A 24264-nucleotide genomic window follows, 5' to 3' on the forward strand; every position below is an offset into this window, starting at 1 on the left:
GTTCTTCTGAAATCCTCTGAATTCTTATTTTTTCTTGTAAATTAACTGAAGGTTTTATTGTCTTAGGGGAACAAAAAAAATTTACCAGATTCAGTGTATACGCAGCCTGACCAAGAAAAGGACTTGAATGTAATCAAAACTGAAGATGAAATCAAATTAGAAGATAAAGAAGAGGAAAAGATTAAAGAAATGGAAAATCCTACCATAAATGCAGAGGCTGACGAAAAAGACAAATCAGGGTAAGTTACTCTGTTTGTAATCAGATAAGGCATCTGATGTGTGCTCATTAACTTTACTCTTGTCTGATTTGAAGTTCAAATTACCTCCCTGCTGTGATTAGGCTCCTGTTTTCTGGAGATCTGTGTGCTGCTCTTTCTCATGGTTAGTGCTGCTGAAGTTAGTGAGTCTAATTAAAAATATGTAACCATTTTTATAAAGCTTTATGTAAGGCTTTTAAAAGATCCAGGCCAAAATATTTGCAAGCTTAGCAAGCAGCAGAATGTATAAATCTCACTTAAGACAAAAATATTGCAAATATTATGAGTAGAATAGTATTGTCTATTTAACTTGGTTGCTAGATTTTGTTGTTGGACAGTAACATGGGAAGAGAGAAATACCTCACATAATTTAGTAACAACTTTATGTTTATTTAAAGTGGTTACTTTTTAAATTTAGTAACCACTGAGCGGAGATAACACTTGCAGGAGACCCTTGTGCAGCCCTTAGGACTGAAATTTTCAAAGTAGGAGATGAATTACTTGGATCTGTGCATCCTTAATGCTTCCATGGATGAAGTTGACTTTAGTTATAGACTTGACAACTTCTCACATTTCAGTGAAAAAGTAAAAAAAAAAGACAGCCAGATCTTGAAAAACAAAAGCAAAAAAACAACCATAAAAACAACAATGAAGTCTAAACCAGCATATTGTTCTCACTGAACCGCAGGGTGGTAGCAGTTCATATTCTTAGGATTAGAAGCCTTGTACATTATGATTTTAAGTAAGAAGATATAGGTAGCTGTTACAGGTTATGTGTCAAAGTTCTGTATTATCTGAGGATACTGTATGTGACTGAAAACGGTGCAGATGCTTAAAGGAGAAACTTTTCTTTTTAATAGGGAAAGCAGCTAACGGCACCTTACTCTTTCTAGACAGTCTGAGTCTCAGGGGATGTTTTATGTAGTTAATAGCAGCTGTTGCCTGACCACTAGTTTCCTTGTTCATTCTACTGTTCCTTTGCTATATTTAGCAGATAAACTCTCTTCCATCTTAATATCAGCAACTGTTATTGCTTGTTCTGTCCCATTAAAAGATATAACAGAATGCTATAGCTCATTGTGTTGATTTCCAAGTTCATTTGAAAAGATTTTTCAGTTTTCTTTTAAGCATTTTGATTTCTGAGAGAATCCCCCCCAGTAAAATGTCATCTTCCCTATTCTCAAGGAAATTCCACTGAAAGCTTGTATAACTCAGAAATCCAGAATAACAAGAAAAATCAAATTTGCCTGAACTCAGTAGAAGAGCCTTTTCCCTGTGTATGTGACTTGACTTATGTTCTAGGTGACTATCATTTTAAAAGACTGGTTGCTGGAACTTTACATCCTGTTTTGTAAGAGCAACCAGAGAAATGATATTGTACCAGGTTTTCTGAATTTTCATAAATATTGAAGGCTAATTTTATGATACTTTCAAAGTATGTAACTGAATGTAAGGAAATCTGCACTGCTGAGAGAAAAGCAGTATTTAAAAAGATCTCTAAGTACTGTGTGTGTTATTGTGGTGGTATTTAGTACTTGCTTATATTTGGAAATAAGGCCGGTTTAAAACTTATCACAATGCTATAGAAAGAAAGTGCAGCTATGTGCTGCATTTGGTCTTGTTTTGTTATCATTTCTGATTCATGTCCATTTGGGTTATTTATAACAATAAAAACACAGTGTTCTCTTAATTTTTCCTTCATAAAACCAAGATGATATTTCCCCTTAATTTTCCCCAATTCATCTTATGGTTAGGCTTTTCTCTCAGCTTCTCAGTCTTCATCCCATAAAGACTACCATCATGCTATTGCAATTCATGGTTTTATTGTATTTTTGTAGGAAGTTGCCTGGAATAGAATAGAAAACAGAACTCTAAAAATGGATAGGGGTGATGGTTCTGGGAGTATATTTTCCTGGAATAATTTCAACTTATTTAAATGAAAGGTTTGTAGCAGCTAGTAGTCTCTCAGCATTTGTAAGCATAATTAAGTACTGTAGTTAGTACTATTAGCTTAATTTCTTTTGCTGTTTTTCTAGAGACTGATAGGATTTTGTACTTCCTATAAGCTGTAACGAATTGAAAAATGATGCCGACATCCTAAATACTTTGAAAAAAATATAATGATATATCTTCATGGTATAAACACCATAAGGTTTTTGTGAGCCCCTCCCCTTATCGGAAGGGAAGAATGCTGTGGGTTGAGTTCTGTGTTGAACTAACATACAAGTGAAGAAAAGCTAACATACAGAGCTAGCATAGAAACGGTAAAATGCTTTTTTATAGATGGAAAGTTAATCACAGAATACCGCTGCAGACTGATTTTTTTTCTCTCCTCAGTGTACTCCTGAAATTGAATTTTAAAGTACTGACCATCTATCTTCCACAGTGTTAACCGAATAGCCAGTCAAATGGAATCTAATATTACATGAGGCAAATTCATAGTGCTGCTCTTTGAACTTATATCTTTAGGAATTATATCCTGTAGATACATCTTCATGTAGCATCTTTAAATAGAGATGCAAGAAGACAGAAAAACTTGAGGGTTGTATACAGAATGTGTTGGATGGATGGGAGCGAATTTGCATCTTTGTACTCTCAGGTTGTACTTCTGGAGACCAGAGCTGTTCTTTATTTCTAGAGGCTTTGTTTCTGCAATGCTGTGCATCTTCAACCCCTTTAGATAGCAGTCGCTCCCATGTTACCCCAGCCCTTCTGCACAGAGTTAGACAATACAATAAATAGGAAGAAAGCCCAAATGTGGTTCTCTGTCTTCCCAGAGTGCCTGTATCTTAGCTACCTGTGTATCTGTGCACTGAGAACAGTGCAAGAGGCAGCTTGCCTCTTGTTCTGTGTGCTCCTGTATATGCTTTTCTTGTTTTGACGTGGCCTGGGGAAGATGGATGTGCTATATCCTGGTTTTTGCAGGATGTTGTCTTTAAATTGTATGAGAAGTCTGCCTTCATGGTCAGCTGCTTTTGGATGGCTTTAGGAGTTGTATTGCTACTTTCTGTAATGTGCTACTTCTCATGGGTCTGTCCCAGAGGGATCTTGATCAAAATGGCTTTGTAAGACTCATTTTTTTTCCCTGCTATACGTTCTTTCTTAGCCAGTAAGAAAGGGCAAGATCTTCCTCTGTAAGTTCCTGCTCAATTTGTTGAGCAGTGGTCTCTGGATGTAGCTTGCTGAACTTGGTGCAGTTTTTCTTCATAGCTGCTAACAATGAACTGTTGCAACCAACACAAAGATGCGAGTCAAAGAGAACAAATTTAGAACTAAGAGTTGCTTTGCTGCACCATGAGCTTTCTAGGCAGTGCAAAATGAATATGCTCTGAAGAGGCTGAGGCTAGAAGCCTAATGGAGTTGATTTTAAAAAATTATACACTAATCAAATCAAGAGTAAGAGTTTGAAAATGTAATGATGCAGTTTATGCACTGAAGGGCAGGTTAATTGCTAATTAGCAAATATTAGCAAGGAACTTTTTCTTCCAGGTGATTAACACCAAGTGCATATTTATTTATTTATTTTTAATGTTTAAAGCATCTGAGGCAGATGGGCCTCTACGGAGACTGAAAGATTCAGTGCTCAGAAAATCAGGAAGACAATCACAGTTTAAAACAGAAGTTGCATTGGAGTTGTATGTTGGCAGCACTTTGATTTTTGTTAAGATGATAAAGCAAGTTTCTTGCAAGTGATCTCAGTTACAAGAAGTTTTGTTCTGGCGTTCTCTTCCTGTTGGCCGGGGTGCTGCCTTAACCCAACCTCCAGGGGAGGCTGCCAGCTCAGGGTCTTTAGTTTGCTCCTTGGCACTGTGCTGTCACTTCCAGTACATGAAAACAGTTCTCAGTCACTGTTAGGAAACTTCCTAGATTTTTTTTTCCTTAAACTGTTTGCTTTTTGAAGGAATTCATGAACATTTGTTCAAAAATATGATTTCAAAACCTAGATGTTTCTGGATGTCTTTCTGTTGTGTCCAGGTCTTGTTTATACAGTTTCTTGGGAATTGGGACCATCCAGTTGTGGCAATATCAAAGGAATAAAATTAGACCCCACTTTGACTCAATCTTTAACTGAGTTAAACCATTCACATACATGTAAAGAACAAGACTTAATCAGTGGTGTGTTATACATTATAAAAGTATATTCTTTGATGTAAACAGTGGAGATGGGAGCTAGGAATAATGAAAGCTGAAGAGCTAAGTTAGGATGGGCATTGGTTCATGTTAAGGGTTTTTCTTTTGTTTACCACTCTGGTAGGGTATAGTTAGGGTGGCTGCTTGTGACGGCTTTTATTTGTACAAGACAGAAATTTTCTGAGAACACTCGATGGGGATTTTCTGAAAGTGATATACAACAAGATTATGTAATAGCCAGATGCTCAATTTAACCTCCTGCAGGTAACACGTTGTTAGAAGCAGCGCTCTCTCCTCATCTGCTCTAGTGATGCGTCAAAGCTGTGTTGCAGTGAATCTAAAATGATAGAAGGAAGGTTAGAATGTGTTGGAGAATAGGTTTGCGATGGGAGGCATACCTTAGCTTCTAGATTAATGTTGAGAAGCATATATTGAGATAGCTTTCTCTGATCAGATTTAGGTTTGTATGGACTTGCTTATTTAGCTTGGCAGAAGGCAGCGAAATCCATCTTGTTCATTGCACAGTTGGTGTGAACATCTGTTCTGGATCTTAGACTGTTGATATATGTGCAAAAAAAGCAGTGCATTTATGTAGTTTCATTTATAGGAACATATTTCTGTGCTGTTACTGCAATGCATGTTATATTTGTGTATTCCAGCTGCCAGTTATAGTGAGAATTAAGTTTTTCTATAGTCATGTTTTGAAAAACAATGTCTAATGGTTTTCTTCTTAGTGTAGAGCATGCAGTGATGCACGCATTTGTGTATTGCCTGCTTTTCATACTGCAATAAACTGCTAATGGCACAGTAACACCATGGGTAGTGGCAGTGTAAGTGCACTGCTCTGAAGCATGCCTCGTCTCAAACAGGAGGGAGGCTTTGGTGATATGGAAGAAGTGTTTGTCATCACGCCTAGCTTATGGTCACTGTGGAAGTTATTAACTATGGTAGCTGTCACTGAGACGAATGTGCATGGGTGGAGCCCTTAACCATTCATCAAATAGGAGGTGTTCTCATGCTGTGTGGGAACCTGTGCCATAAAAATGAAAAGTGCTGCATTCCTCAGACTTCTGGGCCATCCATTACCCCTTCAGTGACTCAAAGTTCCTTAAAAACTTGGCTGAGCGATTAGGAGCAGTAAGCTGACGTTCTTTCGTTAGTCTTCTCCATGGCAGTAGAAGAAAACACTTTTCAAAGCAGATGCTTGCATGGCTGAAGTGTGCTGACCTCTTTCCATTGATGTGATTCAGGTCAAGTTTGTGCTTCTTCCCTCCCTCAGAGCAACGGGCCCACAACTGTGTGTTTGTTCAGATTTCTTTGAATATAGACCTTAGATATATATAGATATATCTAAGATATATATATATATATATATATATATATATATATATATATAGCCTTTGGACCTTAGAGCATTATTTTAGGTTCTCTTTACAACTTCACAGTGAAGAAGAATATTGGTAGATTTTTTAATTTTTTTTTTAAATTTTCATTAATATTATTAATTAAACAGCAGATTATAGTGTTGTGGCATAGATACAGGTCTCAGTGGCTCCTCTGCCTTAGAACTTCAGGGCTTCTTAATACAGCTGTAGTTGAAAAGTTAAAAGATCATAGAATCATAGAATTACCCATGTTGGAAAAGACCTTGAAGATCATCAAGTCCAACAGCAGCCTAACCAGTACCCTAACTCTAAAAACCCTACACTAAATCATATCACTGAGCACCACATCCAAACGGCTCTTAAACACATACAGGGATGGCGATTCAACCACCTCCCTGGGCAGCCTATTCCAGTACCTAACTACTGATTCTGTAAAGAAGTGTTTCCTAACATCCAACCTAAATTTGGATGGAGGAGACCTAACATTTTCCAGCTCTGTACTATGGTGAAGCAGAGGTTAATGAATACTCTGGGATGAGAAAAAAGCAGAGGGGGAGGGAACAAAAATAGAAGTTAATTGCTGAATTTGAAGTGTCAATTACACTGAAGTTTATTTCTGCCAGTGATTCAATTAGCTATAATGACTTAATTGAACCAATAATTGAAATAATCTTGCTTCCTCGAGTTTTAGAATAACCCTGAAAAATCTTGCGTTTGCCGTCTCACCTGCCATGTGCCCCAGCATGGTGTCAGAGGGAAGTGCGTTGGCACAGGGCTGGGGCTGCTGCATGACAGGGGTCCTGGGAAGTGTGGTTGATGTTCTGGCTCTCAGCCTGACTTGTGGATTCACCTGAGCTTTGGGAGGATGCTGTGGTTTGTGTCAGAGATGAGGAGGGGAAGGCATGAAATAAGTTTGCATGTTACTGCATTTCCTTTCATGGTGTAATAGCACATGCTGTTTCATCTATTAACGAAACTGTTGTCATATTTACCCATGCTATGGGTTTGTTGGTGTTACGTGTTTATACTGAGTGAGAAGTACCTGCTGCATGTGTTTTTGTTTTGTTTTTTTAATGCTTGCTTTTTAGCTTTTTAACTCTTTCAGGTTGCGTTTGGGACCTAATAGTGCACAGTGATTGTATGATCTCAACACCTGAATCATTTTACTGTGTTTCTCACAAGCGTTGCTGCATTCCAATTCATAGTTCAGCTTCTAAAGGTTTACATTCTCATTCAGTAGGAGACAGTTGTAAATGGAAATGCTGCTTTGTCCTTCCAATAAGCTTTCTGATGCTTTTTGTATTTCTGGAACACAATTACAGCTGTATTCCTGTGTCTTGACACAGCGTGCTTGCACATTAGCTGCTGCCTTCCTTCATCAGCTGGGCCGTTCACATTGTTGCAGCGTTGTGGCAAATGTGGCTCAGTATCTTTTATTATTTATTTAAGTTGATAATTAGTGTCTGCAGTCAAGAGGCTTGTTTTCCCCCCTCCTCCCCTTTTTTTTGTAATGGGATTTTGACTAAAGAGCATTAAAAGAAATTGGATATCGTCATGCAAATATAAATGGGCAAATGAGGTTGTTACTGTGCGTGCTGGATGGCTGCAAACAGTTTTCTCTTACAAACCTCTGCTTCGTGGCAATCATAACTTCTTCATTTGCACTGTCAGGTTTGAGCTTTCTATGGCCTTATAGAACAAGATATCTTTTCTTCTTGCAACCATTGGAATGTGCTTTATTTGTTTCAGGAGCTGTGTGAGTACACAAACTTTTCTGCTCCATAAGGATGAATGTTCTTTGCTCTTGTTTGGCTTCCCAACATCTCCAACTTATGATCACTAACCACGTGACTCACTAGAACAGTCTTTTTAAAAAACTGCAACCATCTCTGCTTCTATTTTGCCTTCCTTTCCAACATTTCCCTTCGCCTCTGTACGGTTTGTTCTCCGCATCCGCTACACCGTCCAATTTAATCAGGTTCTCAGTGAGAGTTTCACATGTCTTCCAGAGAAGTCCTGGTATTGTCATGAGTCTTTAGTTAAAAAAAACAAACAAATTATCTTGAGATGCCAAGAAAGTCACTGAGTATTAATGTGAGAGAGACTCCAAGCTTGTCCAGCCTTCAGAAGAGCTGCTGGAACCATAATTGCCAGTGTCTGGAAAACCCTGCATCTTCCTTAGAGTTGTGCATTCAAGGACTGTACCACTGGTCCTTGAAGAGAAATAATAATGATAATTATATAGCAAAACTTGTTTCTAATGCAATTCGGGAAAGTCTTTTCAGTAGTGGAAAATCACAAGCTTGTCTTCATCCTGTAGCAGTGTTGGCTCTTTGCTTTAGAATGACAACAAATGTTAAGTTGAAATTAGCTAGGATCTTTTAGTGCAGCAGAGTATTTATTCAAGAGCATTCAAATTCCTGGCTGGTGTTTTCTGCTGTAGAATTCTGTTCAGGACTCTTATTGCAGCCTGTGAGGAGCTTTAGAAGCAATTTCTTTGGGAAGTACATTTGGCTGCATAGTGTGCGGTGGAGAGCTTTCGAAGTTTTTTCATTTGTTGTTGCAGTTTTTAGCTTCGTAGCAGGGTACGCTTCCAAAAGTGTATAACTAAAAATGTTGGCCTTATAGAACAATACTGGACCATGCAGCAGAAGATCTGCTTGAACGCGATATGTATTTATCTATTTATTTTTTCACTATTTGATGCAGTTAATACACAGAGTGAGAATTCTAGCACTTGTCTCATGGTATGTGTGTATGAGTATATGGCAACATTCATTTCTGAAGTAGGTTCCTTATGTTACTGTGGTTATGCTAGAGCTGAGTTTGGCTTATTGTTTTAAATTCTCTTTTGAGCAACTTAAGTAATAATTAAATAATAATACTGCCATTTCTAATAAGCATTTGGATAGTGAAAATGTTTTTTGATAATTTTGCAGAGGTAAAGTTCAGCTTCATCATTTTCTACTAAAACTTTCATAGAAAGATTTAGATTACAGGCTTCTGTATTTGTGAGGTTAACTTAAATGTAGATGGGAATCAGGTTTGGAGCAGTACCTCTTCTTACCCAGTTTGTAACACATCCAAATGCATCTGTTCCATGCAGCAAGTTTTAAATCATTATTGTTCTGTAATCATTGCAAATTTAATAAGTGGCCCTGATCTGTTCTGTGTTGCACAGAATGGCTTTCTAAGTGTCTAAACAGGTATTCAGAATTGGCTTACTTTTGAAAACAGTGGACATCTGCAGTAACTGATTGCAGGTTTCGTTTATATTTAGAAGACATGTTGTGTGTATAATTGGCAAGGAACGAGAAAGTTGTGAATTAGTTCAGGTTTCTTGATTTGGTAAATAATCTCATGTAGTGTTTTGGGGTTTGTTTGCTTAGTGTGTTTTTTCCTTTTTTTTCTTAATATCTGGTTTTGATTGGGTGAATTGATTATAAAAGAGCAAGGATCTTTTGGGGAAGCAAGATTCAAGAAGTGCTTGTGAAAACTTCTAGGCTAAAACATGGAATATAGGGAATTTTCTTTATATTTAGAAGAATGATTTTGACTAAAAGATACTTAAAGGGACTTGCATGAAGGATCATAAAAAGATGAGTTTGAACAACTTCTGCTCAAACAGATTTTGATGGATGACATCTTTTTCTTTAGGTTTTCTTATGGGCAAGTCATTTTTGCACCATGCTGTCACTGGATTTTGTGTGTATTGCTATATCCTATTTTACTGATATTAATCGCACCTAGTCCAGTTTCTCATATTTGGAGCCTGCTTTTCCCAGTCTCTAATGCATCCACAATATTTATCAATATATGTGGTTTGGAACTGAAAAGCTTATCAAGTATCTCATATTAACTCTACAATTTTTTAAACCTTTCAAGAGATGACACGAATAAGGAAGAAGATGAAGATGAAGAAGAAGCAGAGGAGGAGGAGGAGGAAGAGGAGGAGGAAGAAGACAGCAATAACATTGAGGAAGAAGAGTTTGAATGCTATCCACCAGGCATGAAAGTCCAAGTGCGGTATGGAAGAGGGAAAAATCAAAAAATGTATGAAGCTAGTATTAAAGATTCTGACATCGAAGGTGGAGAAGTCCTTTACTTGGTGCACTACTGTGGATGGAACGTGAGGTAACTTGAGTTTTAGTTAGTGAATGCTTCTTGAATTTCAACTAAAATACACTTTAGTACTTTGAAAAACTAAATGATACAGAGATCTGAAGTCCTAAGCTTTCAGTATTGGTGTTCTGTGAAGGGCATTGTACTGTATGAAACTATTAGATTTTTAGCATCGTAAAAATGCAGAACTTCAGTTATTTAGAAAATCATCTTAAAATGTCTTGCTAGGGGAAGGCTTCCTTCGCTGTGATCTTATTTTTAGATCTCCCCATACAGCAAGTGACAGCCCACTCTTCCATGAAGTTCTCTTCTGGATCTCTTAAGCTAGTTTTTTTCCTCATACAATATTTGAGTAGTGCACTTAACCAAGTCTACATACACTCTCTTCTCAGAGTAGCAGAGAATACATTAGCAGTAAGCTATGTAACAAGAGAAGCATAAGATTCTTGATGGCAAATCAGTATGCAGCAGATAATTGCATTTCTTTCAGGTCCAATTTACCACCTGTCCCCAGCAGCCTCATGCTTGCAAACAAGATGCTTCTTAGCCCACTGGCTTCTTATGCTTTTCCTAATATATTTCAGACTATATGCTTTTTAATGTCTTTAATGTAGCACTAATGGAAATAAATCGAAGCAGTAATGTTTGGGGGTTTTTGCCATTCAAGACTTTTTTTTTAATTTTCAATTAAAACTTGAGAAAACTTTGACCATAGCAAAGAAAGCTGAATGTTCTTAGTGGCTTTGAAGCCAGTTACCTGTCTTCCGCTTTTTTCCTCAGTTTCAGTGTATCTGTTCATTCTCCTTATCTTAACTTCATTACTGTGTTCACAGAGCTTTAAAGAAAAAAATCACAGCCCACAGGTATCCGAGGCTATAGTCTGTTGTTTTTATTCTTCTGCTCTTCCAGAAAGTTTGAAGCTCTTATGTGACCTACTGTCATCTGGACTTCGCCATCCTACCTCTGACCGAGAGGGCAGGACAGATCTCATGCATTCAGCACTAGCAATATCTGCTAAATATTAAAAAAAAAAAAAAAAGAAAGAAAAAAAAAAGTCATGGTTGCAGATGACTTTTTCTCTCCCTCCCTTGAATATATGTCTTTGTGTCTATGCCTGGTGATTTCCAGGTCCACTACTTATGAGCATCATCTCAATATTGCAAGTTTTCATAGCAGTCTTTTGTAGAATTTTAACCTACGTATGTGCTGATCTACAGGAGTATGTTCTTTCGCATACACTGAATTCAGGCAGCTTTTGTAACTGTTGTGGCAATGAAGTCTGAGCCTTAAAATGCCCAAATTGAGGGAGAATCAGACTGTTCAGGGTAGGATTTTAAGTGTTGCAGTTCTTTCATTAGGGGAAGGATTTAAGTTGATGAAATTTGCACCAAACTCACTGAGAAATATCACCATAAGGTTTTATTTGCTTTTGACTTCTGTTTTGGAATTACTGCTGTTTTCCTTTTTAGGGTAAATATTATTGAATACATGCTATAATGTGGGGTGATCAAAGTGTCATTTAAACAAAATTTTTGGCATTTGACAGTAATTCTGAACTTAAGACAGCATCTGAACACTTTGATATCTTAGTATTGTAAAGACAAGTCTTATATGATATAATGCAGTAAGTGGCTTTCAGTCACAACCTGGAAAAGTAATTGCTTTACTGGGGTGGTTTGCAATTGCCCCTTCTCCTTATTTGTTACAGCTGTGTTCCTTGCTTACTGTGCTTAGAGGAGGCTGGGGCTGTAACATTAGGCCAGGGAGTATACTGAGGTCCAGGGAATTCTTAATTATGTCTGCCTCCTATCTGTCAAAGTTAGCTTTCCTGTTTATTTCCCGAATAATTGTATGTACATGTGTATTTGGAATGGTATTTGGTAGATTTGATGTTTAGCTTTGTTTATTATGTTTAGTTCTCTAGAACCAGTGTCACCACTGCAAAACTTTGCTAATGTAGTGTCTAGAAGTATGGAGATGGAATAGATTTGGACAGCAATGTGTAGCTGTGCTAAATGACCTTGTTGTTAGCTTGTGAAATTCAGGTGATACTCCTTTCTGATGAAGGTGCAGAACAGTACTGTGCAGTGAGACCTGACTTGTAGTGAAAGGGAACCTTTCTACCCTGTTAGAGAGCTCTATACATTATCATATTTTAGCCAGAAAGCTCTCATGAGAGAAACTGTATTTTGTTGCTTTCTAACAGGAACAGTTACATTGCTCATTCTGCGTGCTTCCTATGAAACAAACTTCTCCGGAGCCCATGGTGCCATTTCCTTCTGTCATTGTTATAGCTTTTGGCTGCCAGTGTAGGTCAGAATTCATTGTTTGAGCTTTTGAAGTCTGTTTCCTCTGCAGTATGTTCCCAGTGATAAAAAACAGGCAATGTTTTCAAAATGAGATTGTAACTTTAATTCTGTTCGATGGCACACTATCGCAAGGGATTCTTAAGTATTCCAAGGGCTATCATTTATTATTTTTGACTTTTTATTTTTAGTTTCCTCTAGAAATATATATTTGAAAGTGTTACCATCTTGGTTTGTTGAAGTATTAACAATATACAGATTTGGTACTTAGCAATCAACCACCGAAATTAAAGGAACTTGTGTTGCCAGATTTTAAGTGCTTTAGCGCAGCGTATGAATTATTAAAAACTAAGTAAATGAAAACCTAGTACTCCAGGATTAGGATATCAGCCTAAATAATCTCTTTGTTTCTTTGATCGCAGCCACTGAAAATGTTTGATTTTTTTCATGTTAGCAGATAAAGACAATATACTGGAACTTCTTAGTGATTTTCCTAAGGTTTACCAGTCCCTTGTGATCACTCGTCTTCCTGGTGTATATTTTGTGATTTATTTTAGCTAGTGTTTGATATGTGTAGTTATCACAGAATCAGTACATATCTCTATGCAAAGCAGCAGTTAGGGCTTCACCATATAACTGTGCATTTCTTCTTTCCTTCCTTCTTTCCAATTCAAACCCAACTTTCTGACAGGCATTTATTTTAACCAGTAAGGTGGGAAATTTTCACTCCTTACCGATTCATCTTTGCCTTCATTTTTTTGTAGCAAAGAAGCTATTTATTTATTTATTTTATATGAAAACTTTAAAAATATATACTTATTTAATAGATCATCCATCTTGATTCTCAAACAAATCTCTTCCTAAGACTCACTTAGGAACAACACCCATCTTCCCTTCTTCCCCCATGCACCCTAGCTGCTTGCTCTTGGGAGCTGTAGAAGATGACATTTCAATGTAGTAACCTAGATCGTTGGAAGCATGTACTTCTTGGAATGAGGGATGAGTAAATTCTTTCATAGTTTTTCTGTTTTGCTCTGTGAGCAGACTGCCTACGGCAAGATTAAATGAGGCTTCAGTTTTACTATTAAAATAATGTGCCATTCTGTAAAGACTCTTGTCTTTACATGTAACATTTGCATGCAGCTTGACACCTGATGCACTGCACGGCTTCCATGGTGCTTCTCCCTCATACAGTAAAGGAAAATGTAATTCAGTCAGTCATATTTTGCTGTGGCTTTGGATGTATCCCTCCTGCAAGATCTGTTCAAGCTTGTTGAGGGCTGTCACAGCTTAGGCAAACTTCACATCTGACATATGAGCAGTGAACATAGGCTGTGCCCTACAGAGAAATGAAGAGTGGGTATCTGACTTCTCAGAGCACGCTGCTGGGTTCTGTAATGCTGGAGCTTCCTGCTGGAGCTGCTGTTACATTTATGGTCAGGAGCAAAGCAGGATATATTCTGGCAAGGAACTCTGTCTGTCACATTTTCAATCTGTGCTTCTCTCAGGTGAACTGTGGCTACTGTTTCTGGTATGTAATGTTTTAAGACCCAGTGCTGCCTACAGATAGGCAAATGCAGAGTCATAAGAAATTTACTCCATCACTTCAGTGTTCCTCCTGGTCTCAGCGGTGTATTTAACCGGGAGTTCAGGGCTAACTTCATGTGCGGAGCAGTCTTTGTGTATGTGGAAGGTTGTGTTCACTAGCAATATGTATTTCCAATAAGAAAACATTTTTTTTTTATTATGACAACATATCAGGCAGAAAGGGCACAGTCAGAATAATTGCCTTTCCCTGGGCATTTGTCAAATCCTAGTGCAGTTTTCCTGCATGCATTTAGACCTAATGAAATCTTATATTTATGTGGATTGCAAAGGCCATTTGGCAGTCTACTTGGCAATATTTCTTCATGAAAGCACATCTTTGACTTTGGGAAAGGCTACTTCAGGTGGGGTTTCTCACAGTCCAACAGATTTTTTTTTTCCATCCTATGCTTTCCATTAAAATAATACGGTACATTTAGTCCCTCTAGATGTTTTTTTTTGTTTGTTTGTTTGTTTTTTTTTCCTCCCACTTTTAATAACAGTCACTAGATTTGATGCCTGGATCCCTAATGCACTGAAATGCTGCATCCTCCCTTCCCTGTCCATTTGTATCGTGGGAATCTGAGAACGTCTCAATCTTCAGGAAGTGACTGTGGAGTAGGAGAAGGTCCTTGCTAGCTGTGATCTGAAGCAGGTATCAGTGCACAGCTACCAACCCCTCGGTGTACTTTATTCCGGTCACATCAAAGGCAGCAGGATGGGCAGTGGTGACCTTGCAGGTCTCAGCCATCTTGAAATGGGCTCCATCTGCAGCCCAGTGAGGGTGCTCACACTGAGATATATTACCTCTGAACGTTCCTTTCCTTACCTCATGTGCAACAGACTGCTGGTTCTTACTTGTTTGAAGTTGGTGCTTGAGAGGTTTTGGGCTTTAGGATGTGTGCAGCTGTATGTTTATCTAAAGGTGGTCCTGCGGTAAGGAAAGTAACATATTCTTCAGAATTTGAGATGACAATTCTGACTTGAAACCACTATGATTATGAATTGACTCTCCTGAGGCCTAGCTCTGAAGAGTTTTGTTTAGGTGTTGGAGAGAAATCTGAACCTATCCATATGTTTTACCTGCAAACAGTACCCTATCTGAAGCAGTATAGGTAAATAGCTGTGGAATCTGCTGTTAATCTTGTGACTGATGTTTCTGTTGTCACACAGTGGAAAAGAAAAACAAATTCTTTGGGAGTTTGTCAGAGACTACTGCTAATCTATAGAAAGATAATGGCTGCTTTCTGTGTTGTATTTTGAAGGGTTTCTGTTTCACTGTATTATGTGAAATATGAGGGTGGAAAAAAGGTTGTATTTATTTTTGAAATCTCTTGCTTAGATATTGGAGTATATAGGAAAGTGAGTTGGAAACATATACACTTTCCTTTTAACAGTGATTGTCTTTAACTTGTCAGTACTATAGGCATAATTGGCAGTAGTTGTGAAGAAGGGGAATTGGGCCTGTATCAGCAGGTGGTCAGATAAGGCCAGCTGGAAAGTCAGCATGGTGATGAGCGCATTATGTTCTGCTCCATTTTGTACTAGTGGTTTTGGTTGTTTTTTTTCTCTCCATTTTCATGTTTAACTTAAAGGACTCCTTATTTTTGTGGCATTACACTGAGGCAGAAGAGAATACATACTAATTTTCTAGCTGACACCTTTCTTAATCAGATGGTTATTGAATTTATAGTTGAAGTAGGACAACAAATGATGCTTGCTTTTTAATTTATTTTTTTAAATGCAAATTAGCATTGATTCTTGCAGTTTTTCAGAAATATGCAGTGAAAATAGGAAACGTAGTTCTATGAGGAAAGTATATTCCTGCTCAGAGCATCTTTCTTTGGTCTGATTTGTATTTAACACGTGTGGCTGTAGGCAGTAACAGCATCTACTTTTTGATGCCAATGGTATGTTTTTTTGTCTAATATCATTCTGATATAGGATGGAAAACCTGAAGTGAATATGTGTTGAAAAGTGTTATTGGTAAGAGAGGGTGACTCAGGAGTTAGTGATTCCCAAGTGCTAGTGACTCAGCAGAGCGCTTCAGCAGAGCTGGAGGGGGGTTTTTGTTAGCTTTTTACATCTTATATAGTTGTGAGGATTTACAGCTAAGGAGATACAGCTTATATACAAAATACATCTCCTGTAGATTCATATAGAACACCTTTCTGGTAGTCAGTTACACTATGCAAATGAACCTCTTGTTCCATGTAGGCTGGGAAGTGTTAGCTTTGACTCCTACCCATCAGTGTAAGGAAACTTTGTCTTATATGCTCAAACACGTTAAGAATCAACCCTTAGCTTAAACTCTACATACTGAAAGCTATATTAATGACTTCTTTATTTATACTAATGACTTTTTTTCTTTAAATTCTAGTCTTTTTTTATTTTATTGCTAATACTTTTCTTTTCCTCCATTAATTTATGTTATGAGGTAATAATCTGCTTAAAAACATAAATGTGTACAATTTTTTGTTTATAGGTATGATGAATGGATAAAGGCAGACAAGATAGTGAGACCAGCTGATAAAAATGTACCAAAAATTAAGCATCGAAAGAAAATAAAGGTAGTTTCTCTCCCTTCTCCCTAGTTCTTCCCCACCTTTGGTTTAATGTACTTAAACTCTTCCCCCTACCCCTTTCTGTTGATAGGCCTACAAATGTATGACAGCAAAAGCTAAAACTTGTAATCAGTTTTATTCTTTCACTTAGAGGGCGTGAAGGGAAGCTTCTCTTTCCTATATTTCTTGTGAGATTTTATGTATGCTCTTAAAGAAACAAAGAAGATCCATCAGTGCTTGGGAGCTGATTCTTAGACTGGAATTTGGGAGCTCCCTCTGCTGATTGGAGAGCAAACATACGAGTGGTCCTTGTGTGTGTGACTTTCTTTAGAATTTTGCCTCATAGCATTTCTTTCAAAAGTCACTCTCCTAAAACTGACATTTAGGCCTAGATTATGGTGCGTTCTTTGTTGACCAATGGAAGGCTAGGAAGCTTTTCCTTCTGCCACGGATGTCAACATGTTCCTCCTTTTCCCCAACCTTGTGATGCCTCTGGTATCTGAGTCTTATTCCAGAGCTCTGTGCCCCATTGTGACAGTCAGAATCCTGCCCCACCCTGTGGCACTTGTACCTGCTGGTCAGACATCCAGTGGTGCCTAGGCAACACTGGCTGTGTTTGCTTTCCCGTTTGTGGTAGCGCTGACTCTGTTCCTGTGCTTGGTGCAAATATTGCAGCATGGGTCGTCGCAGGAAGGTATTTCTTATCTTTTAAACAAAGAGGGAAGATTTTCTTTTCAGGTTGAACATTCAAGATAATTCTAGTCATGTCTTGACTGTATTCTGTTGTAAGATATATGCTTGAAGTAAGAGTTTGTAATTTTTTCTTTCACACAGCATAAAATTGACAAAGAAAAGGAAGAGAAGTATTCTCCAAAAAACTGTAAATTACGACGTTCATCAAAGCCACCCTTTCACACCAGCACTTCACCAGAGACTGGGTCTAAACTCGATAGCACTGAAGCCAAAAATAGTGAACAAGCTCCTGTTAAATCGATAGAAATTACTTCTATCATTAATGGGCTTCAAGGTACTGTACATTAAATTTTTTAATTCTGTAAAATTACTTTTAAATGTAGTAAATGAGTGTGGAGTAAATGATGAAACTTCGTGCTTCTCAGTCTGGCTGTCTCTTCTATTATGACATCATCTTCAGAAGTAAGCCTTGAACTAAAGCAGAAAATGGGTATTGCAGATGTAAAGCATTTTTTCTTTGATACGCAGCCAAGCGTTTTCCTTTCTATGTTATTTCTAAACTTTAAGTTTTGATTCACAGGGTTCTAAAAGTTACATAAATCTTTCTTCTCTTGAAAAATTGGATTAATGAAGCTAGGTGTCCTGTCAGCACATCTGCTGTTCCTAACTTTACTTCCCGCTTCCCATGCCTTTACAGCAGCGCTGCAGTAACTGGTTGCTTCTCTTCCTTGTCAGCTTCCTGCACGCCTATATTAAAAACAAACAAACAAATAAAACAGTATATGTTCTATGTAGCTTGGTTAAGGACCTGTGAAAGTTATGTGGATATAGTAACATTCAGACACTCAGATTGGGTAATATTGGCTACTAGGTTTCCTACTTATAGGTGGAATAACAGTTACCATAATCTTAAGCTTTGTTTCCTTAGGAAAACAGAAACAAAAAAGCAATTAGTTGTGTTCAATGTGATGTTGTTACAATTACTCTATAATCAGCTTTTCCTTAGGAAAACATTACTTGATGCTTTTTAATTGTGCGCTATTCTTTTTGCTTTTCAGTCCACATAGATTCATGCTGTAGGTTTAAACAACTTTTTTTTTCCCTGAAGGATGAAATGCTGTATTTTGTTACTGTATTTTCCCACAATTTTAGAGCTGTTTGTTCAAAATTTACTTATCTTTTTTTCCTAAACTGGGATGAACGATGCTTATTTATTTATTTATTTATTTATTTATTTATTTATTTGGCTTTCCTTTGAAGGGCACAGCAGACTAAACAGGTTGAGAGAAAAAATGTTATTTTATTAGCAGAGTTCTTTCGATTTCATTTGACATGGTGGTTTTTCACATCTCATGTATTCATACTAGCAATGTAGTTTTGGTCCACTATGGTGTGAGAGAGAAAAGTATTTTAAGTTCATTTTTTGTGTGCCAGACTTCAGAACTTTGAGCCATAATGTCTACCATAAATTTTCAATTGGAAAATGCAAACAAAAATGGAAGTGTGTTGTCAAACTTGTTTTCAAATTGGATCTTAAGGTAGAGATTAAGATCCTGCATATCTTAAAAGAAGTTGAGAAAATAACATTTCCCAAGATATTTTGTTCTGTATCTCTCATCTGTCTGCCTGTATGCTCTTCTTGTATTTCAACAAGACTTCTTAAAGAAAAAATAATAATAAAAATGCGAGAGGTAATGAGAGCTGATAATTATGATATGAATAAAGCATTTTATCGTGCAAAAGCTGATATTAAACAACAGTGTTGTTTAAGTGAAGGCCGTAGCCCACTATGCTTCCTGGAGATATACAATGTAATTTAGTACAATTTATAAATGCAATTTAAATATGTACTACTAGAAATTCCTGTAGCGTGTGATCATATCTATATGGTTTTCTTTATTTTTATTTTTTAGTATTTTTAACCAAGATCAATGCCAACTTTCTCATTTTAATTTTATTTTTAATTAGCTTCTGAAAGTTCTGATGATAGTGAGCAAGAAGATGACCAAAGTGCCCAGAACATAGATGCTGATGGCAAAGAGGAATCTCAGCACGAAGCCATGAGCCAAGATAAAAATGAGTTGTGTCTAAAAGAAGAACAGGACAGTTCATCCCTCCCAGAGGAAACTAAAGCTTTGACAGATACAGTGGTGCCCAAGTCAGGATCCAAGTCTCCTGAAAGGTTGCGAAAAGAGATGGAAGAGTTATCTGAAGATACTGACTCTGATGGAGAAGATGAAGCCACAAAAAAGAAAAAGGATGTAAAAAAGGAGGTTGGGGATAAAACAGCAAAACCACAAGTAAAACGTGGTAAACGAAGGTACTGTGTTGCTGAGGAATCTTTAAAGACTGTGTCGCCTAACAGAAAGGACGAGAAGTCCAAAAACAAAGATTCCCTTAGTTTAGAAAACAGCAGCAACAGCTCTTCGGATGAAGAAGAGGAAGACAAATCTAAGCTGAAAATCACTCCCACTAAAAAGTACAATGGATTAGAGGAGAAAAGAAAGTCTTTACGGACAAGTACTTTCTACTCAGGATTTTCTGAAGTGGCAGAGAAAAGGATAAAGCTTCTAAATAACTCTGATGAAAGACTTCAGAACACCAGAGCAAAGGATCGAAAAGATGTCTGGTCGAGTATTCAGGGACAGTGGCCGAAGAAAACGCTGAAGGAATTGTTCTCGGACTCTGACACTGAAGCTGCTGCCTCCCCTCCACATGCTGCTCCAGAGGATGCTGCAGCAGAGGAGCAGCTTCAGACTCTTCCAGAGGAAGACATTTCTTTGCCTAGCTCTGAACTTGAAAAACCTTTGCCGTCTAGTGTGGACGTTAAACCTGTTGAGGAAAAAACAGCTGAAATGGGTGAAAAGAAAGTTGAATTTCCAAGTAGCGGCAGTAATTCAGTGCTAAATACTCCTCCTACAACTCCTGAATCGCCTTCATCTGTAACTGTAACAGACAGCAGACATCAGTCTAGCGTTGCTGTCTCTGAGACCTTGCCACCAAATCAAGAAGAGATAAGAAGCATTAAAAGTGAAACCGATAGCACAATAGAAGTAGACAGTGTAGCAGGGGAGCTGCAAGACCTCCAGTCTGAGGGAAATATTTCTCCAACGGGTTTTGATGCCAGCGTCAGCTCCAGTAGTAGTAATCAACCAGAGCCAGAGCATACTGAAAAAGGTAAAGGAAAACAGAAACAGAGGTGTCTTCAACCTAACATATCCTGGTGGTTTTTTTTTTGTTTGTTTGTTTTTTTCTGCATTGTAGATGTATTTTCATTGTTATGGTTACACATCTTTAGAAATGGCATAATCACCTATTGAATAAAAGATAATCTGCCAAGAAGCTTCTTGGCCTTTCAGAAAAAAATTTGCAGTAGTTTTAATGAGGAATAAACTATATAAGAATAAAGTTTATACCAGAGGTGGCAATAAAAGCCTGGAATGAACTGTAGTACTTTGTGTAGGGAAAATTTACTAGCAAGCTGAATGCATTTAAAAATACCTTGCTTGCAAGTAGATTGTATTGTTTCTCAGCGTTAGAGGATCAATTTTTTTTCTGCTTATTGGGGAGAAGAATAAGGCCAGTAATTGCATGCATAGGCAGCCAGCTCAAGCTTCTTTAATAGAAAACAACGAAAAGTAACAAGGCAAACAAATAAGAAAAACAAAGTATTCTGATCACAGGTCTTGACGTGATTATCAATATTTCAGATACGATTTTGCAGACTGAAGTTCACAACTTGAGAGCACTAGAATACAGGCCTTAAACACTGTTTATGCTTGTATGTGTAATGTCAATATTCTGTTCTTTTAACTATTTGCTAGACTGGATCCAAAAGCTTTTTTGTGGCATGCAGTGGCTGTTTCACAGCTACTTCTAAGAACCATTCACCTGCCTGAAAGTAACTAATGAAAAGGAAAAGGTGTCTGAATATAAACCTTAATACAGAAATGATTCATTCATCTCCACAGATTTCATTTCTCAGTTGTATAAAAAAATATATTTTTTTTCAAACAAATGTATTGGAATAAGATTTTATTAAAAAAAAAATGTGTGCATGTATATGTGTTAATATATATGTATGCATATATTTATGTTTATATATATATATAGTGTGTGTATATATATATATATATATAATACTATATAATATATATTCGTATACGCGGAGTGTATAAATTCCATGTGGTTCCAGAAAACTTCTGTTAATGCATTGAACGGAGTTACTTGCAGCCATCTGATGTGCACACTAACCAACAAGCCATTTTCCATCTTCCTTTACCTCCTCTTTTCAATCCAAGTAGAAAGGTGAGCCGTATTAAGTGCATACAGGAACAGCTGGTTACATTACTGTTGAGGCTTAAGCTCTGAAGCGTTTTCCTGAGATTTTGAGGAAAATACACAGAAGTGCAAGTATTTAATTTTTAACTTTTTTCCATTTGTAGTCTGTGCGGGCCAAAAGAGACTTAAGGATGCTCAGGGAGGAGGCAGCTCCTCAAAGAAGCAGAAAAGAAGCCACAAAACATCTTCCGTGAACAACAAAAAGAAGAGTAAGACCAGTAAGTACAGCAGTTCAGTGTGAAATAAAATGTGCATTGTTTCTTTTAACGATTGTAGATAAATCCGTTAATTATATAAATAACACTCTCACCTTGGAATTCTTAATACTGCTTAAATGAAGGAACTACTTTTGCTGAATGCCAAAGTGTTTTTAAATGCCTTGTGTCATTTCTAGACCTGTGTCTTGGAGGTTTTAATAGCTTGTAATTCAGGAAGACTAAGAGTAGTGAGATTTCACACCTGGTAGGTCTGGGATTTTTGTTACCAGAGGAAGAAAAGAGATAGCAATATCTGTTGTGTGATGACCTGATGTAATAGAAGAGAAACAGACTGGGATGAAACTATATTTTGTACTTTCTTCCCATTCTGTGGTCTTATTTTTAGGTACTAGTTATGTAAAAGCTTTTGTGCTGAGCTTTATTGCCAGTAAATTGTATCATTTTAGGGTAAAAAAAGATTTAAGTCAGATAAACTTAATATGAAAATCAGCACAGGAGGAACTTGTGATAAGCTTTGCTTTGGGCTGAAGGCCATTTTATTTTGTAATACATTGTCTTGTTTCTCCAGCCAACAGCAGTGATAGTGAAGAACTGTCTGCTGGTGAAAGTGTGTCCAAGACTCAGCCAGCAAAATTGGTTTCTACAGGCATGAAATCTCACCAAACCAAATCACTTTCAAGAACGCAGTCTCCAGGAAAATGTGGGAAAAATGGAGAGAAGGATTCTGATCTCAAAGAGCAGAATAATCGCTTGCCCAAAGTTTACAAGTGGAGTTTCCAAATGTGTAAGCATTTTCCTGACAACGTACCCAATGTGGTCTTGAAATAGTTAGACTATTTTCTATTAGACTAATAGACTATTTTCTTATGTTGTATAAGTTTTATCCTTTTTTTTCTTTAGAATCATAGAATTACCCAGGTTGGAAAGGACCTTGAAGATCATCAAGTCCAACAGGAGCCTAACCATAGTACCCTAACTCTAACAACTCTCAATCATATCCCTGAGCACCACATCCAAATGGCTCTTAAACACATCTCTAAACATTCTTTAGCTATTGTTCAGGCATTTCTAACTTCTTTTCCCTTCTGTTTTGCTTAAATGAGCCAGAGTACATTTACTATTTCTAGTAGTAAGGGCTTTCAGCACGTTTGTGTCAGTCAGCTTAGAGGGACGTAGAGCATAGTGTTGAAGGGATCACACGCTTATCTGAAAAACATCACAGTAACTTTATTAATGTCTCACTGCTACAAGTGCAACTTCTTTATTGCGTGTGTGTATGCTTATTGCAGTATTACAGTGGGAAGAGAGGGACAATGGACAAAATGCTAGGTGATTTAAGCCCCCTTTCCTCAGTATGACAGTATGGAAACAGTTGAAAAATAATTCAATTGAAGCAAAAACTTGTTTTTAGCCCCCTCTCTCAGCATCTAGGAGTTCGTTTAGTCAGCAATAAATTGTTCTCCTTAGTACCAGCCATGGATGTGTTTAGAAATTCATGAATTACCTTTTTTTTGTTGCTGTTTAAACTTTTTAAAAGGTCAAATTGAAACTGTGTGACATGAGTGACTTAAATTAGTTCTTAGAACTATCCATAATATCTCATTCAGTATTCACAGATGACCTTAATATATGTCAAATTTCTGAAGTTCTCAGAGCGTTGTGCTCTGCTGTTCTGTGCTCTGTCACAGACTGCCTGAAGGCTGCCGTTCCTTACATAACGTAACAAGAGCTGGTGCAGCACATCATGCAGACACTTGTGCTGAATTGTTTTTGCTGGTCCGTGCTAACTGTTACTGAGAGATTCTGACCACATTTTCTTCTCCAGCCCTGAGTCCAGCCCTTGAGTACTTCCTACTCCATTGCAATTGGGAAGCTTTTAGAAATGCTGCAGTCCAGTAATTAACAGACTGTTTATCTTGCAGCTGACTTGGAAAATTTGACCAGTGCCGAGCGCATAACCATTCTTCAAGAAAAACTGCAGGAGATCAGGAAACATTACCTGTCCTTAAAGTCTGAGGTAGCTTCCATTGACCGGAGAAGAAAGCGGTTAAAAAAGAAGGACAGAGAAAGTAAGTGTGGAAACTCAATTTTTCCTTTAAAGGGCTAAATCATGTATCAAGTTATTAAGGTATTGACAGGAGTTGGATAGTTAATAGGAAGACATGTGCCATTAATTTGGTTTGGTTGTAGGGTTGTTTGTCTTTGCTTGTTTCTTAACATTTTATAAAGTTTCTCTTTCAACTTTTGAAGCTACAGCTCAGGCTTGCAGTGATATGTAATCAACCCTGTGGAAGGGAGGTGGGGAGACAGGCAATCTATTTGTTTGTGTTGAGCTGCTTTTTATATAGGGGGGGAAGAGTATGATGAACTTCTCTAAGCTGTGAATGAAGCATCTTAAGGTAATGAATAACTTACAGTATAAGCTGAAGACAAGTGCTAGCTTACTAGAGTATTCTTTGTGTGGCGGGTTCAAGCTTTCCCCTTAGCACAGAAGATTCATCATGGGTTTAAAGGAGATTAATATACAAAATAGCTTGTTTCTCTTGCTAGAACGTTTCTTACAGAAGTAAAGCGTGTCTGTTTCTAATAACATTAAAAGGATTTTTTTCTACATCTCATTTTTATCTGTGTATTTAGCAATACTCTGCAATGTGTACCAATAT

At 37.4% G+C, this 24264-nt stretch overlaps 1 protein-coding gene across 6 annotated transcripts in view; it reads left to right on the top strand.

The window, feature by feature from the left end:
* Positions 1-24264, top strand: part of ARID4B (AT-rich interaction domain 4B) — a 79530-nt gene that overhangs the window by 53065 nt on the left and 2201 nt on the right. For 5 of the 6 annotated variants that reach the window (XM_032443315.1, XM_032443316.1, XM_032443317.1 and 2 more), the window contains 8 exons: positions 67-239; positions 9659-9907; positions 16271-16355; positions 17184-17376; positions 19011-20219; positions 21488-21601; positions 22170-22385; positions 23524-23670. In XM_032443315.1, coding sequence (XP_032299206.1) covers positions 67-239; positions 9659-9907; positions 16271-16355; positions 17184-17376; positions 19011-20219; positions 21488-21601; positions 22170-22385; positions 23524-23670 — 2386 coding nt within the window. The remainder of the gene's footprint in view (positions 1-66; positions 240-9658; positions 9908-16270; positions 16356-17183; positions 17377-19010; positions 20220-21487; positions 21602-22169; positions 22386-23523; positions 23671-24264) is intronic. The other variant, XM_032443319.1, reaches the window with a different exon arrangement.

Source organism: Coturnix japonica, chromosome 3 (assembly GCF_001577835.2).
Source record: "Coturnix japonica isolate 7356 chromosome 3, Coturnix japonica 2.1, whole genome shotgun sequence".
NCBI lineage: Eukaryota > Metazoa > Chordata > Aves > Galliformes > Phasianidae > Coturnix > Coturnix japonica.